This window comes from Patella vulgata, chromosome 5, assembly GCF_932274485.2.
Source record: "Patella vulgata chromosome 5, xgPatVulg1.2, whole genome shotgun sequence".
NCBI classification, from domain to species: Eukaryota; Metazoa; Mollusca; class Gastropoda; family Patellidae; genus Patella; species Patella vulgata.
Window position 1 is genome coordinate 52,323,581 of NC_065883.2, and position 17,996 is coordinate 52,341,576.

Sequence of the window (17,996 nt, forward strand, 5' to 3'; positions counted from 1 at the left end):
CTCACTATAATAGTTAAAAACTAGATAATGTAACGGGAATTTGTTGAAAATGTCAGTCAAATTTATCCACTCTGAACGGAGAAATTAGCGATTGAATTTTCGGCCTAACCTAGATCATCCTTATTAAAGTCAGAACGATAAAAAACAGTCTCGATTATCCATTTCATAATTAAATCATGAACGAGCAGCAAATCGGATGCTAATCCAGTAAATATCGCTGGATAGCGATGACATCGAGAGTTGATTATGGTCTAGATAAGTTAATTAATGTCTAATTAATAATTTAGATAACATTTAAGGCCTAAAGAAAGACCTGCACTAGACAGATTTAGCTCTTGCATAATGTATGTTTAATTATCCCTAAAACAAAAATTCACATTTCAACTCAACGTATTGTGACGTCTGAAACTTGGTTATTCGGATTGCTCAATAGCGGTTCTTAGATGAATTTACTCTGTTGGTTTACTTTGCACGAATCATAGCGATTATTAGGTGAATTTACTCTATTAGTTTACTTTGAACGAATTATAATTGAGTGGCAAGCTGATCGACTTTCTCGTCGCAAAACTATACAGCAGTAATAACGCAGAAAACCGCCCGTTTGTATTTTCGAAAACGTTTCAGATTTCAACCGTTGTATTCATTAACACATCTTGAGTTGTTTTTTTGTTAGTCATGTACATTAGTCATGTACATTCCAGGGCAAAATATTAATTATGTTGTGCAGATGAGCAAATTTTCGACCATGTCCGTTTTAAAACGATATTATTCATGTGAACTATTTCACTGAGATATGAATGGAATGGCAAACGGTCGTTTATGGTTCCAGGAATTTGACTGAGAAATGTGACTTTAAAAGGGAAATTCTAGATTGGCAATAACAGGTTTATGTATGTACTATATATTTTCTAAATTTTTTATGTGTCCGTCTAATAGGTACAGTAAAGTACATTCTGTTGACAAGGCTGGAACACATTTTAAAATAGGGGTTCTTGGTAACATTGACTTTTAGTTAGGCTTGAGGTGTAAAGCTACTTGAGGGATCGAGTCTACGTGTTATATCTAGACTAGAAAGAATAAAATGTCATAACTTCATCAACCGATCTGCTGAACAGACTGAAGAAGCTAATCTCTTTCAGGAGTAAAAACATATCGATGAGACGGAGAGTTTCTTCTCTAGTCCACACATAACATAAACAGCTTCTTCTCTAGCCCACACACATAAAACAAACAGCTTCTTCTCCAGTCCACACAAATAACATAAACAGCTTCTTCTCTAGCCCACACACATAATAAAACAGCTTCTTGTAGCTTCTAGCGAGACAGGTTCTTGGTGTTATTATCGGGAGATTAGAATTGGTTGTAATGGTTGTAGGCTGCAGACTTACCATTACTTCCTAGAACATGTACACAACTACTTTCAGTCCTATTTGGGACTTCCGTTCTTTGGGAATTGTGATCAACACACAGTTAGACAGACCAGAACTCAAGGTTTATGACATTGTTAATCTAACAGGATTGTGGCCGATTTACATCTGATATATACTAGAGTCTCACTTCTACTGGGTTTTCTGGTGTGCACACCCCATTCATTGGTCCTCGACGAGGCCAGTTATCATTGATGACTTGTGGTTGGCCACCCAGTTATCACTGATGACTGGTAGTTGGCAGCCCATATAAGGATATGGGCTTCTGGTACAGAACAGAAGAAGAGGGTATGGTGTTAGATTCATTAAAATTCGGTTTCCTTCTTTTCACTAGAACATAACATTTTGGGTTGTTTCGTCTTGTAGTTTAAACCGACCACCTCACTTAACGTCAATCAAATCACCTCTCTATCTCTATGTAAAGATGTGTCCAAGACCGGTTAGCAGGTGTTTCTTTACTGTAACATTTTGATGTGGGTTTTTTTTTGCAATTTGGATTTAACTATTTTTATATCTCTGTACATCGCTAACGCTCATCAATTTATCTAAATAATCTTGTTATTGCCAAAATAGTATTTTCTAAAGAAGTTGTAGGATCGATGTCTACAGTTATTATTGTTCATTTATATTACTCGTATATGCATGATTATTTATTTCACAATGTAAGGTCAATAGGGAGTGAACACTTCCAGTTGATCAGAGCACTTGGGTAAATCCTACCTCCCCCTTCCTAAATGGGAGTTAGGGTTGGGTAGCCGACTCTCGATACTGACCACTCATATCCACATCCTTGTTTTAAATAAGTATATAATATACCAGATACTAGAGATTGCCAGAAAAGCCGACACAGAACAGAACGTTTAAACATAAATTATGCAAGAGCTAAATCTGTCTATTGCATGTCTTTCTTTAGACCTGAAATGCTATATAAACTATTAGTTAGACATTAATTAACCTATCCAGACCATAATCAACTCTAGATGGCATCGCAAATGTTATATAAACTATTAGTTAGACATTAATTAACCTATCCAGAACATAATCAACTCTAGATGGCATCGCTAGCCTGCGATCTTAAGTGGATTATGAGCCGATTTACCGCATAACTTTCCTTCACGATTTAACGATTAAATGGATGATCGAGACTATGCTGTTTATCGTACTGAGTTTAGTAATGATGATCGAGGCTAGGCAAAAATTTCAATCGCTTAGTTCTCGGTTCATAGTGGATCAATTTGAATGAAATTTTTTAGCAAATTGCCTTTACATTATCTAGTTTTTAACTATTATAGTGAGAACTGCTAACTCGTTATCGGATCTCCCATAATGTATATTTAATGTTTTTTTCGGTATAAATATTCACATTTCAGGACTAACATATGATTCAATTTTAATTCAATAAATATCTTGCGCATAAGGGTCTTGAGCAGTGGGAGGACCTCGGGAAAACCCACGAGGTTGGACAGGCGAACCTACTCCTTGTCACGTACAAGCGGGGAATCAAAACCCACCACTTGACTCAATGACATACTTTATGATCCAACGTGCACGCGTTAACCATTCGAACACCCAACTCCCCCATAACTGGCTCTTAATATGATAATACCAGACACTAGAAATTGTCAAAAAAGCCAGCTAAAATCGATATAAATATTCATATGTTTATATTGTCAATTTTTGTCTTTGGATAACATAATCCAACCATTTATTAATATTGACATTGCATTTAAATCTATATTATTTGTGTTGAAACGTTTAATGCCATGTATTATTATAAATGTTTAGTTTGTTCTGTGTTGCTGCTGGCTTTCTTTCCCTTTTCAGGTAACTTTTATCAACAACAAGGAAAACTTTAATGTACTGCAGACTATATATGATTTGAAACGTTGAAGTGGTGAACTGTTTTAAAGGAGTTTTAAATACATGTATAAGGAAATAATCGTACGAACAGTTTGTAATATATGTAGCCTAAATAAGCTGCTGTTACAGCTATATGGTTTTTACTCCGAGAATTTCGCTTTTCCACATAAAGCAAGCAGATTCTTTTTCCCCATGGGGTTTTCATATCTGCAGTGATGACATTAAAGGGTCAATCAGTTGGACCATCTGTTTTATGTTTTTACCCATTTTCTGTTTTTATATATTATGCCTTTATATGTAAATAACTTAATTAAATCAACATGTCCAAAATATTATATTATAATGTATTGGACAAATTAATTACCGTACATGAGCAAACATTTCCACTTGATATTACAAGAGCTTGTTTTTGGTTTTCTTTTTATGCTTTTACCCATTTTCTTTTTTTTGTATATTACGCCTGTAATGTAAATAGCTCTTGAAATTAAATCAACCTATCCAAAATATAATGTATTATACAAATTAATTATTGTACATTATTTAGTTTTTATTATGTGCCTACATTAAACAATAATAAGATTGTACGCCCATATTTCATATCACAGAACAAAATTCTAAATTTTCCATTTTCCTAAACATGGAACATAATCCGTTATGGGAATTTGAAAGGGGTCAAAATTATTTCGAAATTTTCGACATAGCAACATGTGTTTGGGTGGGGGTGGGGGTGTAGATATATTATGCCCGTTCGTCCGTCATGCTACAGGTCCAAATTTTAAATTTTCCCTTTTCCCCAAACTTGGAAGGTACCAGTTTATGGTAGTTTGAATGGGGTCAAAATCATTTCGAAATTTTCGACATACAAACACGTGGGGTGATGGTGGGGTCGAGGATATTTTTTTATAATTTTTTTTCGCCCAACGACATTTTTTAAAAAAATTATTTTATCTATATCAACATATTATTGAATATTGTTTAATGTGGGCAACTGATAATTCATCAGTCGAAATAGATTATATTATTTCTTAATCAATTATAATTATTGTACATTATATTATTTAGTTTTTATTATGTGCCTACATTAAACAATAATAAAAGTTTTTTATACGCCGATATCACAGAACAAAATTCTAAATTTTCCATTTTTCTAAACATGGAACATAAACCGTTATGGGAATTTGAAAGGGGTCAAAATTATTTCGAAATTTTCGACATAGCAACATGTGATGGGGTGGGGGTGTAGATGTATTGTGCCCGTTCGTCCGTCATGCTACAGGTCCAAATTTTAAATTTTCCCCTTTTCCCTAAACTTGGAACGTACCAGTTTATGGTAATTTGAATAGGGTCAAAATCATTACGAAATTTTCGACATACAAACACGTGGGGTGATGGTGGGGTCGAGGATATTTTTTTTATAATATTTTTTCGCCCAACGACATTTATTTTTATTTTTTTTTTTATCTATATCTACATATTATTGAATATTGTTTAATGTGGGCCAACTGATAATTCATCAGTCGAAATAGATTATATCATTTCTTAATCAATTATATACTTATAGATAAGAGGTTTTGATTTATATTCGTATTTCCCATTGAATGTACTTTTTTTTGTCACTGTAATCAATGTGCGTCATGCTACAGGTCCAAATTTTAAATTTTCCCTGTACTTGGAACGTACCAGTTTATGGTTATTTGAATGGGGCAAAAATTATTTTTGAAATTTTCGACATTCCAACATAATTTGGGGACGGGATGGGGTAGAGGTTTATGCCAGTTGGTCCATTATGCTACAGGTCAAACTTCTAAATTATCCATTTTTTTCTAAACTCGGAACATAAACATTCATGGAAATTTGAATGGTATCAAAATTATTTCGAAATTTTCGACATTCCAACATAACTTGGGGATGGGATGGGGTAGAGGTTTTATGCCAGTTGGTCTATCATGCTACAGATCAAACTTATAAATTGTTTTAAACTTGGAACATAAACCTTTATGGGAATTAGAAAGGGTTTAACAATATTTTTTAACTTTTTGACAAACCAACATGTAGTCTTGGGGGTCTGGTGGGTGAAATGTTATAAGATTTTTTGCGTTCAACCGCATTACTTTTATACCGACAGATTTTAAAATATTGTTTAATGTGGGCTAACTGATAATTGATCAGTTGAAATAGATTATATTGTTTCTCAACCAAATACATACTTATAGATGCAGTTAATAAGTGTTTACAAATAAAATATTTCCCCAATTTGTGGTTTTTACTGAATGTGTATTCATTGATAGAGAGGAAGTACTTGTACTTTTGCGGTAAAACAAACGTTGAGTGCATTCAATTCGAAAAGCGAAATTTTTTAACTTCTCTGAAATTCCAGTTGTTCAACCCGCCGAATTAGACATATTTTCCGTATCGGTCTCACAGGTACTACAGACGGGTGGCTTTAAAACAGGTTATGTTCATACATTCGAGGTACCAATTGTTATACGTAAGGAATATAATAACTTACGGGTTGTGGTTGATTTATTATTACAACCAGAAGTATAATACAATCAGGTCTTGAAATAAATATTGATTACATTTGTTTCAAGATGCTGTTTCGTTTGAATTCAGAAAGAATTAATAGGGAGTATCTATATGGAAATTAGAAAGGGGCTTACCTGTCTAATTTGATTCGTGAAGTCAGTGGGATATAGACAGCACGCGTGTTGATATAAGCTTGGGGGTATACAAAAAGCTCCGTATAGCACCAATGTTGAGACGAGTATAGTCTCAATGAAAAAAAAGGTACAGGCGAATTCCAGTACCATGTCTGGTTAGTGTCATATCTAACAGTTTCCAATTTAGATGAAAAGACACGGCTTTAAAACAGGTTATGTTCATACATTCGAGGTACCAGTTGAAACTAATTTCAAATGAAAGAGTATATCCCGGTGACTACAAAATTGTCCATAACAGAGAGAGGGGGAGAATTGGGGTTTAACGTCCATTCGACACAAACTAGGTCATTTCCGGACTAACATATGGTTTAATTTTATTTCAATAATTCTCTTTCGCGTAGGGGTCTTTAGCAGGGGGAGAAAACCGGAAGACCCGGAGAAAACCCACGAGGTTGGACAGGCGACCCAACCCAGACAGCACACCATATTTGGCCCAGATCTGGCAACATGATTGGGCCGGATATGGCATGCCACATGTGGGCCAGATCTGTCCAATCAGAGCCAGATCTGGCCCAGATTCGCTAATGCACACGCTCGCCTTGCATGGCCCAGATCTGGCAGACTTTGGCAAAGATATGTCATGCCACGTGTGGGCCAGAGATGGCACAATTGGCCCTTGTCTGGGCCATCACTGGCCCAAATGTGGCCCACAGATGAAATTCATACCATGCCAGATGTCGGCCAAATAGGGCAACCCGTTATTCCCTGTCCTATTCCTCCTTCGTAAACCGAGGGGCATGGCCATGGTCTAGTGGAATTAACACTTGCTTGTGAAATTAAAAGGTCGGTCCTCCAGTCAAGTGGCGTGGTTGCGAATCCCTGCTTGCATGTGACAAGGACTGAAGGAGTAGGGTAGCCTGTCCAACTTCGTCAGTTATCTCTGGGAACTATATTGAAATAGGGTTGAACCATTTATGTTAGTCTCAAAATGATAGTAGAAATTAAGGATATCTTGCATGCAGCACAAACAACATACATTAACAACAAAAGCAAAATCTTAAATAATAAATTTATTCATCCTATGTATAACAGTCACTATATTATATACACACAACGTTTCGACAAGATTTCACTGTTCGTTATAAGGCATACAAATTATCCATGTCAATATCATTATCCCCTTCTTCATTCTGCAGCTATCTCCTACTCCTCTTCCCCGTGTTTTTGTTCTTCCCCCATTCAACCATTTTGTTTACAACATTTTTGAAATTATTTTCCATTGCATCCTTGTGGTGAAGTTATTTATCACACCTGCAATAAATGCAAAAAATGTACATTAAAAACATGTTTTTCCTTCTTTATATCAAGCATGGCCAAGGGGTCTGTCAATGCAAGTACATGTACCAAAGTATATTAAGTCAAATAATTATTATTTGCCAAGGCAAAAGAATAGTTAAATGACGTTATTTATAATGAAATCACATAAATCTATCTAATTTAATATTATTGTAGAGAAAGTAATAAAATGTACTTATCTTTTTATCTTTAACTAAGTTCTGTGAAAATAATGCACAGTTTTGTACCACTGCAATGTCTTCAGTTTCTTGTTAGTACTAAATTCTATTAAGTTGTTTACACTGAATTTTACAATTTTAAATTCAGCCAATGACCAAACAGATTTCAATATAGTAAATGGGCTGTTCATTATGCTTTGTTGAAAGATTTACATGGTTGACCTGCTAGCTTCAACAAATTGTATAATCTGAGTACAGAATCTGCTATAGTAATTAAAATCTAACTACTTTGTAGCATGATACCCAACACTTAGGATGTGTTCAAATAAACTTTGTCTTTATTTCATTGACTTCTTTCAAGAATAATTTATTATTTTTGCTTTAAAGATTTATATTTACTGGCTTTTGGGGGAGGGTGGGGTGAGAGGATTCCATTTATATTATATACAGTACCGGTACATTAAAAAAATATTATTTTAAGACTTTAATATTTATTTGTAATAAAACTAATATAGAACAAGGGAAAATTCTACTGGAAACTAGATGACATGTTCTGAGCCGAAATTTATTGTGTTGCTATTTTGAGGCATTTGGCCAGTTGGAGGTGGGCCATACTTGGGCCAAAGCTGAGTGGCTGTCTGGGTACTCCTTGTCACGTACAACCGGGGAATCGAAACCACGCCAGTTGACTCAATGACAGACTTTATGATACAGCGCGCACACGCTAACCATCCAGCCATCCACCCCCTGTCCATAACAGACGAATAGTCTCCTAGAAACTGACATCCCAAACATGAGAGGGGGGGGGTATACTCCAATCTGATTAAAATACATGTACAGATCAATATTTTCTTTCATTTTTTTTTATACTTTCGATGGCCTACACTACATGAAGATCTGACCGGTTGTAGCGATAGGTCACGCCAGAGGTCATACGAGAGGCTTTTGACCCCATGACGTCAGACATTTGATTAACCTATCAGCATTGATGTTTCTAGTGGATTACCCAAAGTTCCTTGCAAAACACGCCTAAAGCTCGCCGTAACAGACTGTTTCAACGGCTAATCTCTCACATTATCCAGAACACGTCAATGAGAACAACTCTTCCAGATCCTAGTGCAGTAAAGACATGTAAAACGAAATTTTGAACTATAAAAAACGAAACGAAATAGGATCTGTGTTTTAATCCGATTGGTTATACTCATACATTCGGGGTACAGGTCAAAACCAATTATAAATGAAAGAGTACATTCACTAAGTACCAAATTGCCCATAACAGACGATTGAGGGCCCTGTGACGGCCCAAACTGACATCCTATATATGGAACCCCGGGACTTAACCCTATTATCTAGTGATTTATTTTTTGATTTTTTTTTAAAGGTTAAAATAGATATAAATCATGTCTGTGTATTGTAATTTAAAACATTTCAAAACTATTTTTGAAATAAAAAAAAATATTTTGTTCTATTTTTTAAACTGTTAAAACAATAATATATTTAGATCTTGAAATAAAAGTAGTTCAATAATATAGTTAGCATGAAAACAGGTCAAACAAAATAGTGAAATTAACAGATAGAAAAGTATTTACATTTACATATTTATTCGTCTTCATCTGGTGACAAATAATCATCTGCCACAACTACACAAGTCAGTGCAAGATATACTTGCAGATTTACATGAACATCGTTTTGTATCACATTTTCCTTTACATTTGCAATGAACATAATTTAAAATTGAAGATGGTGCTGGGTCCATCATCATCCAAACAATAGATATTTCACTATCCTGATCCTTCCAGCCATGGCTATCTGGACTAGGCGCTTTAATAAATTGACAAGTTGATCTTTTGTGTATAGCTGCCTGATAATTAGCCCTTCTTGTATGCAATACAAGAGCATCACGGGTAGGTGGTAAAGTTTGCCCAGAAGAAATGTTCATACAAAACATCTTATATCTCACTGCATTTATGTCAGATCCATCATAACCGTAGAGCTCACAGACAAACTTTTCGATATCATTGATAATGTTTTCTGTTAAATCAAAGTTATGTCCAAGTTTTGAAAATACATTTAAGTAGAATACATTTGAATTGATTAATTCATAAGGCTTTTTCTTGCCCTCACCATGGAACCAACTTGTAGTATCACATCCAGAAAAAGTATGTAGGCCAATTAAAGCATTACAAACACCTCTTCCTAAATTATTATAAAATAGTTGCATATTTAAAATTCTACTTTTATTTTTCACTCCGGTATAGAAATATATATCAGCAGTAATTTCTTCAATTGTGCCAATATAATAATAGCAACATCAGTGTCTGGACTTTTTATAAGTACTGTGGAATAAAATGAATCCGAAGCATGTTTAGCATGTAATAGTAAGCGTGTGTCAGCTTCCTCGTGGTCACAAGTAAGTAACAATTTCATTATTTACAACACACAATTTATGACAGAGTTCACCATGAGCCACAAATAAATCCATTTCTGCTAATATAACGGGATCAACATTTTCCCATAATGAAAAAAGAAATTCAACAAGTGATGTTTTGTTATTACCATTGCGTGTACATTTATAGTATCTAGCTGTATTCAATAACTGTAGGAGTACTCAATCTGCGACTTCACCAAATGTACCAGGAAGTTGTTTTGGTAGAGATTGCAGCAATGCCATACCGTCAAAAAGCATTGCACCGTTGATTGGAACACATTCCACAACAAGGCTGTCAGATTTGGACTCCAAAACTTGTAAAAGTGCTGATTTATTTGTCTTTGCCAGGGAGCCAGTTGAGCTAGCTAATGGATAGGATACTGAACCAAGAGAGTAAGAAAGTACCTCCTTTAAATCTAAATGTTTATGCTGGCTCAAAATTAATAATCGTTTAAACAATTTTTGGTCTTTTTGCAAGATTATTTCATTACCAGACTTTGCTTTTGTTTTTACTTATAATTGAGTGGAGAATGTTTTCAATTTTAACTGTTTGATGGGAGCATGAAAGAGAACTGTATTTGTATTTAGACGTTCTTCAAAGAAACACATTAATGCTTTTTCACCAAAGTATGTGCATTTACTAGATCTGAGCTAACATCTTCATCTGCTATTACTCCTGTATTTATATTAACCATTTCACTGGAAAGTTCAGGGGAAAATGTGTTTATCATCTGCTCAATAGAATCAATCAATCTAGCAAATGAATTTTCACCTTGTTTTCTCTGAGTTTGTCCTAAATCTCTTCTGTCTTTACTTTCCTGATGGATACCAGCCAATAACCTGCAACAATTGTGAATTTCAGCCCTCTGACTTTGAGACAAAATCCAGCGTTGAACAGCCTTTCTGTTGACAGTAAACCCAGTAATTCCACCTGATGTTTTCGAGTCACTGTCAAGAGTCTGTTCTATAGTTTGATCACAGGTTATTGCAGAAAATCCATAATTAATTTGTCGCTGTACAGTCCACTGCCCCATCTTGGTTAAATCATTGAATGCTTCATTGTGGCTATTCTGTAAATTCAGCATTTCCATCCAATACACTGGTCAGTATCTAGCATAGTGGGTTTTATCTTAGGCAAAGTACCATGGGAGCATTGACCTAATAGATGCAATATGTAGGTTCCAGTCGGATTCACATGTTGCTCTAATAAAACATTTGAGTAATTCTACCATATCCAAGTAAGTACTCCACAGTAAAAATGTCTTGCTTCCTGCACACTGCCGCTTATTAAATTCCTCATATTCATTAACAATGTCAATAAATTCATCTGAAAAATACAGATCAGCAAACAAAGGGGATGGAAAAGAACCAGTCATATGCGATACAAATCGTTCGATCTTCGTGGAATTTTCTTTAGACAGAGAATCTGTAAAAGCCTTCAATCTTAACCTATGTAGAGCTTCAAACATCATTCTATGTGCATTCATAGCTCGGTTGTACTGTTTTCCTTCCAGTACACTATTAATACTTCCACTTGCAACTACTTCAGCCTCTACTAACACATCCAATAGTCCTGCATCTCGAAATCGTTTACCAATAATGGAAAGGAAAGACATACATGTGTGGAATTCACCCAAACGAATAATAAGTCTTTCAGTGTATAAATCATTAGTCCATCTAATTTCTTGAGCTTTGGCGTAAATTGTTAGATCAAAAATCACTGTTATTGTTTTCAGTTCTAGTTTGTCTGCCATATCAATACTACGAGATAAAATTGTATTAACAGTATCCATTTCTGTGGGTGATGCCTCGATAACAGGAAGATAAGCTATTTCCGATTTCAATAAATTATCTGTACTGGTTAAAAGTGTGTTGTAACCTGTCCAGCCTGGTAGGCTAGATCTGCCAACATCATAATATTTGGTTATCAAATATGCAAAATCTTTGAGGTGTTGAATTCGGTGCACAGGAGAATATGTTTTTAATTGAAGGCATTCTGTATCTTTTTCAATTGTAGATGGACCTTGTCTCTTTTTTCGATGATGTGACACCAGAGTAGATGATGCTCTTTTAAAAGGAACAGGAATTCTAGGCATTGACACTCCGTCTGTAATTTCAGAAGGCTGTTGTACTGGTGTTGTACACTGTATACCAATGCCATTTGTGTGGTGGGTTGTTCCATGTCCTGATATGGTCTCTTCACAAAAATCAATGTTATCCCATATTAGAACTGTGTTTGTTTTTTTCTGAAATCCATCGGGTATGTACACATTACCTTTTTCAAGCTGTAACTGAGCAAGAGTTGTATCAAGTCTTAAAATTGTAGAATGAGATGAGCAGTGAACAAACTTATTTAACAAATCTATAATAATCTTTGATCCGGACAGATGTCGTATTGTCATACCAAGGCAAATTGATTTCGGTGTTTGCTTTTTACCATGTGACTGTATAGGTAGATCAAATTTTGAATAATAGATGTTAGTTTAGATGATTCATTCACAGTCACAAAATTATCTAGCGTTGGTTCATCAGAAATCCCAAGAATCCATGCGACTATGTTAAACAATGGAATTGGTATTAAAGCCTTTGCAGCCTCAGCCGATAAATCTTTTACTGTTCGGGGCCATGGTCCTTTAAGTCCATCTGTTTTGTCAAGCCCTTGTCTCAAATGCATTGCTGCTGTGTACAAAGTATGCAATTGGTTTTGATCTCGATACCTATTAACATTCACAGGCTCTGCATCAGTGCCTGTCTCTGTGGTACTACATGTAACTTCTGAACTCTCAATTTTGATTGTTTTCGAGGAAGAATAAAAAACAAGTTGTGGAAATTTACTTTGTAGCCTTTTCTTCAAGTGAAATGCCCTGCAACATAAAAAGACTAATATAATACTTTATAGAAATCATAACGTCATTTAGGTACTAACCGAATACAATTGTAATAAAACCTCAGTGCATAATGTATGAAAATGTCTTGAAAGTTAATAAATGTGGCATATGGAATGAATGAATGAATGAATGTTGTTTTATGGCACATCGACACCATAAATCAGGTCAATTTGCACTAAGTGACTTGTTATCGCCAATGATCTACTTATGCACTGAGAGTACTTGTGTTGCAGGGGTTCCCCTGCGTGATCAAATGCTACTCCCACACCTTGTCACTGAAATCACAGAGAATGGGACCCGAACCCTTGATGCCATTGATGACAGCCCACTAAACTCTTGTAGTAGATAATGTGTAGACATTAAGAAATGGGGCTTTGGAGATGGCAAATCTGCCTACTATAAATTCATATGAAACTGTGTCAGTATCCTGACAAGAAAGGTCAATAACGAAAGGGGTTTAGAAGCGGGTTTAGACCAATACCCCTCCTTTTGAATACAAAATAGGTAATATACCAAACCCCCCAAAAATTGATCACAAACGGGTCTTTACAGTACGAAGGTAGTAAAAAATTAATTCACATAAATCATATCCACTGAATGTTGTTTTATTGCACGTTGACACTGCTATCTGGTCATTTTGCACCAATCCACTTGCAATGGCAGATAATTCGCCTACATACTAGTAGTACAGTAAGCCAAACCGGAATACCCCTGCATACTCCCACACCTTGTCACTGAGAAGAGGATTCAAAACGTTGAGCCCATTAATGACAGACCAATTGGCTAAATCGCCCCCACCCCCAAAGGACAAAACCATTGTACAGAAATAACAAATTATTACCGGTAGTTTGAAATGTCGACTTGTTCAATGTCCTTTGCCATCTTAATAAACATATCTAATAACTTGGCCATTCGCAGAATTACTTTGTTGAAAATAATTCTTTTTCTAATCACATCTTCACAAAATATATCAAAGGTTTTCTCATATGCAGACACCTCTGAAGACCTGAAAAATGTAAGTTCATAGTTACTACACGTACAAGGAAATCTTATCCTAGATGCATGAATTCATGTTTGGTGATATTTCCATTTAAGATTTAACGATCAATCGCATGTATTGGCCAATGGTTGATTAAGAAAAACAAACATATTTTAATACACTTTAAACTGATCATAACACAAACAAGTCTTGACAGTACAAAAGTGCTAGTAAAAAATGTTCACACATTCTTAGAATGGATGTACTTTGTTTTAGTGCATTTGGACACCACAATCTGGTCATTTTGTGCCAATTCACTTGTCATCAAAGATACCAGCACTACTTAGGTTATAGAGTAAATCGGCTACTCCCACACCTTGTCATTGAGGTCGCTGATAATGGGATTCGAACTCTAGTCCATTGATGACAGACTTTTTTGTAACCACTTGGCTATATAAATCCCTTCCCACCCACTAGTTGCCTATGTAGGCCTATGATATAAAATAGATATAACAACAAGCCACAAGGACACAACAACTGCTACAAGTATGAAATAAACTTACCCTGATGACTGAACTGTGGGTTTTCTTGTTAGGAATCGAACATAATCCTTGTAGCATCGTAGATGGTACCTAACTTCAACAGCAACACAGTCTTTATCTCTGATGTGCCTGAGAATGGTTTCATCTTCTTTCTTAATTGCTGCTTCTCTAAGTCGCCCTAAAAAGATATGGAAAATTGTAAATATCATGGATATCATAAACCAACTAGAAGTAGAATGCATATTCGTTTTCTGGTTACATATGCATAAATAAAAAACCCCACAAAATTCTTTATGCAACAGTTTTTATGTGTATAATAGGCTTTGTATGAAGCAGCCTACTTTTAACAATGAACTAGACAACTTTTGGCAGACCTGGTACATGTGGGAGGAACGAATGAATGAATGTTGTTTTATGTCATATCAACACCATATTCTGGTTATTTTGCACAAATCATGTGATTTTCTCACGTGCTGGGAGAACCTGCGCAGCAGGGAAACCCTGAAAACCCATACGTGAACAGATAGACTACTAATACTGTACTTTGCCATTGAGGTCATCGAGAGTGTGATTGGATCTCTCAACCCCACTGATAACAGACCAATACAGGGAGGTTGACCCTATTGCAGTGACATAGCCAGGAAAGCTAATGAATGAATGAATGAATATTGTTTTATGACACGTCGACACCGTAAATCTGGTCAATTTCTAGCCAGGAAAGGAGGGTGGGGGGGGGGACAATATTAAATCACAACGGTTGAACAAATAATAAAAACTTACCCCCATCTTTAGTTTCTGCTAAAACCAGCTTATCAGAGACAGTCTTTTTCTGACACCTGTAGAACAAAGGTACTTTTTTGCAGATAATGCACACAGGAGGCAAGACATGTCCTCGCAGGTGGACAGCTTGGGTGGTTGATAATTTAGTGGCGGCTGATCGCAAACCTTGTCTAGACGTGGATGGACTCTCATCACTCGTTTGCTTCTCACCAGACTGTAATGCAACACTTTTAGTAGCCCGTTCAATCTTTGTTCTGTCTGTGAATCTCGAATAACACTTGGAATGATAGCCATAAACCGGTAGTGCATCATCTTTATTCCCTATAAATACAAACATACTCCTAATATTATTGCACACATTAAAACAAAATAAGCAAATTAGAACCCGAGAGAAGAATTTAGGTGGCAACAAATATCCATAATAAAAATTACTTTTCTTTTATGAAAAACAATAAGACACTGTCACCTGTTTGCACTTGATTTGTGAAAAGACACTTAGACAATCTTGGGTTAATAAAATAAAACCAAAGGCTAGCATGAATGCTATCGATTTTAAAACAAACCTATCTATGAACTATATAACGAGACTATACAATGTGAATGTCAACAAACATTATTATTATTTATCGTAACTTGCACACAGCGCTATAGCTACGAGAACGTAGCTAAAAACGTTGAGATGATATACTGATGTGTTTGTTTTTAGCTACGATTGGATGCCTTTAGTTCCAAGTGGCAAACTCAATTTCTTTATTAATGCATGTAACATCTTTAAAATAGATAAGTTTATGATATTATGATTATTTAAACTTACAGAGGCCAATGTAGTGGCACAACTGTCGCTTTACTCCAAATATTCGCGTTTAAATTTATGAAGCGTTGTTTTTGTTTGACATTTCACCGCCATCGAAATCCATTCATAGTTACTGTGCTTTCGATTGTCCTTTTGATTGGCTGTTATAAAAGCCTTATATTTAGCCCATGATGACAGCGTATCTTTTAAAAAGATGGCGGTCTTAGTAACGGCTAAAAATGCCTCGATTTTAAAAACAACGATTTGTACCCGTTTCAGGTAGGATTATATGCCTAATTGTAGTTGGGTGTTGTAGAAATATTATAAATAACAATAATCAATCGTTGTTTTGATTAAAACTATTGTCAATTTTGTTTAAAAATGCCGGGTGTGAATCGCACCCGCAGCTGCAACGTTATAGGTAATGGGCTCATGTCTTATCTCAAAACACGGAGGGTTGAGAGATTAACAAGTTTGTTATCTAACAGCGCTATAGCCTAATGACAACAAACAAGAAATATTATATACGGACGTAAGCTCCCGTTGCGTTGTACAGTCCCGAGCATTTGTGATGAGTACAGGTGTCTATAAGATTTAATCCGCCTATCATTAAGAATTTTATTTAAAATGTAAACAACAAAAAATTTTGTGTTTCGCGGAAAAATAAAATGGCCACTCTACTTTCAATTTTAGTTTGATTTATTTGATAAACTTACCCTCAAATACATCTTTATATTGTTGGCACACTTTAAGCTCGTTTCCATCAAGATTAGTCCATTCTTTAAAACTTAAAACAACCTTATTCCAACTGGTATCTGTAAATTTAATCAGCTTTCCACAATCTTGTTCTACGAGGTGAATAAGGCACTTCATCGTCTCAAAGCAAACACGCCAACTCAGACTCGCCTTTTGACCTGTGAACTTGAGGTCAAATTGGCGCGTAATATTATCTAGAGTGTTTTTGATTGGTTGTTTGTTTTAATGATATGCATCAGGTGTAAATAGTGGTTGATAAACTTCATGGCGCGAACAGAAAGTAATTCAAACTTGCGACAACTCGTTTATAAAAACTGGCACATTCTAGAAGCGGGAAGGCGGCTTTTTATCCATATAAATTCACATTTTACTAATGTGTGACTTTACAACTAGACCCATTTTATAGAACGTATTACTATATCCAGAAATTATACTAAGTCGTGTGGACGACTCCACCAACGAGTGTGGACGACTTAACCCAATTTTTCGTGTGGGTGCCAGTAAAGTCGTCCACACCCGTTGGTGGAGTCGTCCACAAGGCATTGGTGATGTCGTCCACAACTATTGGTGATGTCGTCCACAATTAAGAATAAGAAATGTATGATGTGGTCGATGGTGGTATGGAGATGGATCAGGATGATGTGGAATTGGATGAAAGTTAGATGAATATTGATGTCGAGGCCGTCGAATATACGAGACCAACCCCAATATTGGAAGAGTAATTTCTGATTTGCTAGTATTTAATTAGCTAGTATTTAATTGGTATTATTTTATATGTAAGTTTATATCAATGTATTCTTGTCTTCAGGTCTATAGGTGATCCCGTGGCAGTTAGTATTTAATTGGTATTATTTTATATGTAAGTTACTCTGGTACATAGAGCTCCGGCGTTCCAGAAGGTTGCAGACAGCACACAGCGGAAGTGTGTGATGCTGGTGGAAAGCGGTGGCTATTCTTATACAAAGAAGATGGTCAGGGGAGAATTTACTGGTCATGCAGCGTGAGAAACCGACAATTAAAATGTGCAGCTACTGTCACGGAAAGGGGGGGTAACTATGTGCTTGGCCGTCACAGTCATGTACACCCACGTAAACCTGGCTTGCTCCCTGCCACAATTGTCAACGCAGAGATCATACAAAAGGCCAAGGTTGATTCACTTTTTTGAAACGATAGCTATTGGCAGATGACACTCTACAATGATTGCTCTGCAGAAAGACACTTTACACCCCCTATATCCCTCCTCTGTAATATTATCAGTATTAGCCAAAACTGCTATGAAATTGCATATTTGATCCTTTTTTTTTCCATTCTAGACCAAAAAGTCAACCAAAAAATGCAGGAAGAGTTGGGGAGAAAAAAATTGTCTATT

At 35.8% G+C, this 17,996-nt stretch overlaps 1 protein-coding gene across 2 annotated transcripts; it reads right to left on the minus strand.

Moving 5' to 3' along the window:
* Positions 1-12,287: 12,287 nt before the first annotated feature.
* On the minus strand, positions 12,288-17,011 carry LOC126822187 (uncharacterized). 2 transcript variants are annotated; one of them, XM_056101450.1, is made up of 5 exons: positions 16,588-17,011; positions 15,079-15,399; positions 14,320-14,476; positions 13,619-13,783; positions 12,288-12,753 (listed from the first exon to the last, which is right to left on the minus strand). In XM_056101450.1, the coding sequence occupies exons 1-5, from the start codon at positions 16,742-16,744 to the stop codon at positions 12,288-12,290; spliced, it is 1,266 nt and encodes a 421-aa protein (XP_055957425.1). In that variant the 5' UTR covers positions 16,745-17,011. The 2 variants fall into 2 exon arrangements, with proteins under 2 accessions (XP_055957425.1, XP_055957426.1); XM_056101451.1 differs by lacking the exon at positions 16,588-17,011 and having other exon boundaries at positions 15,079-16,116.
* Between the last annotated feature and the right edge of the window lie 985 nt (positions 17,012-17,996).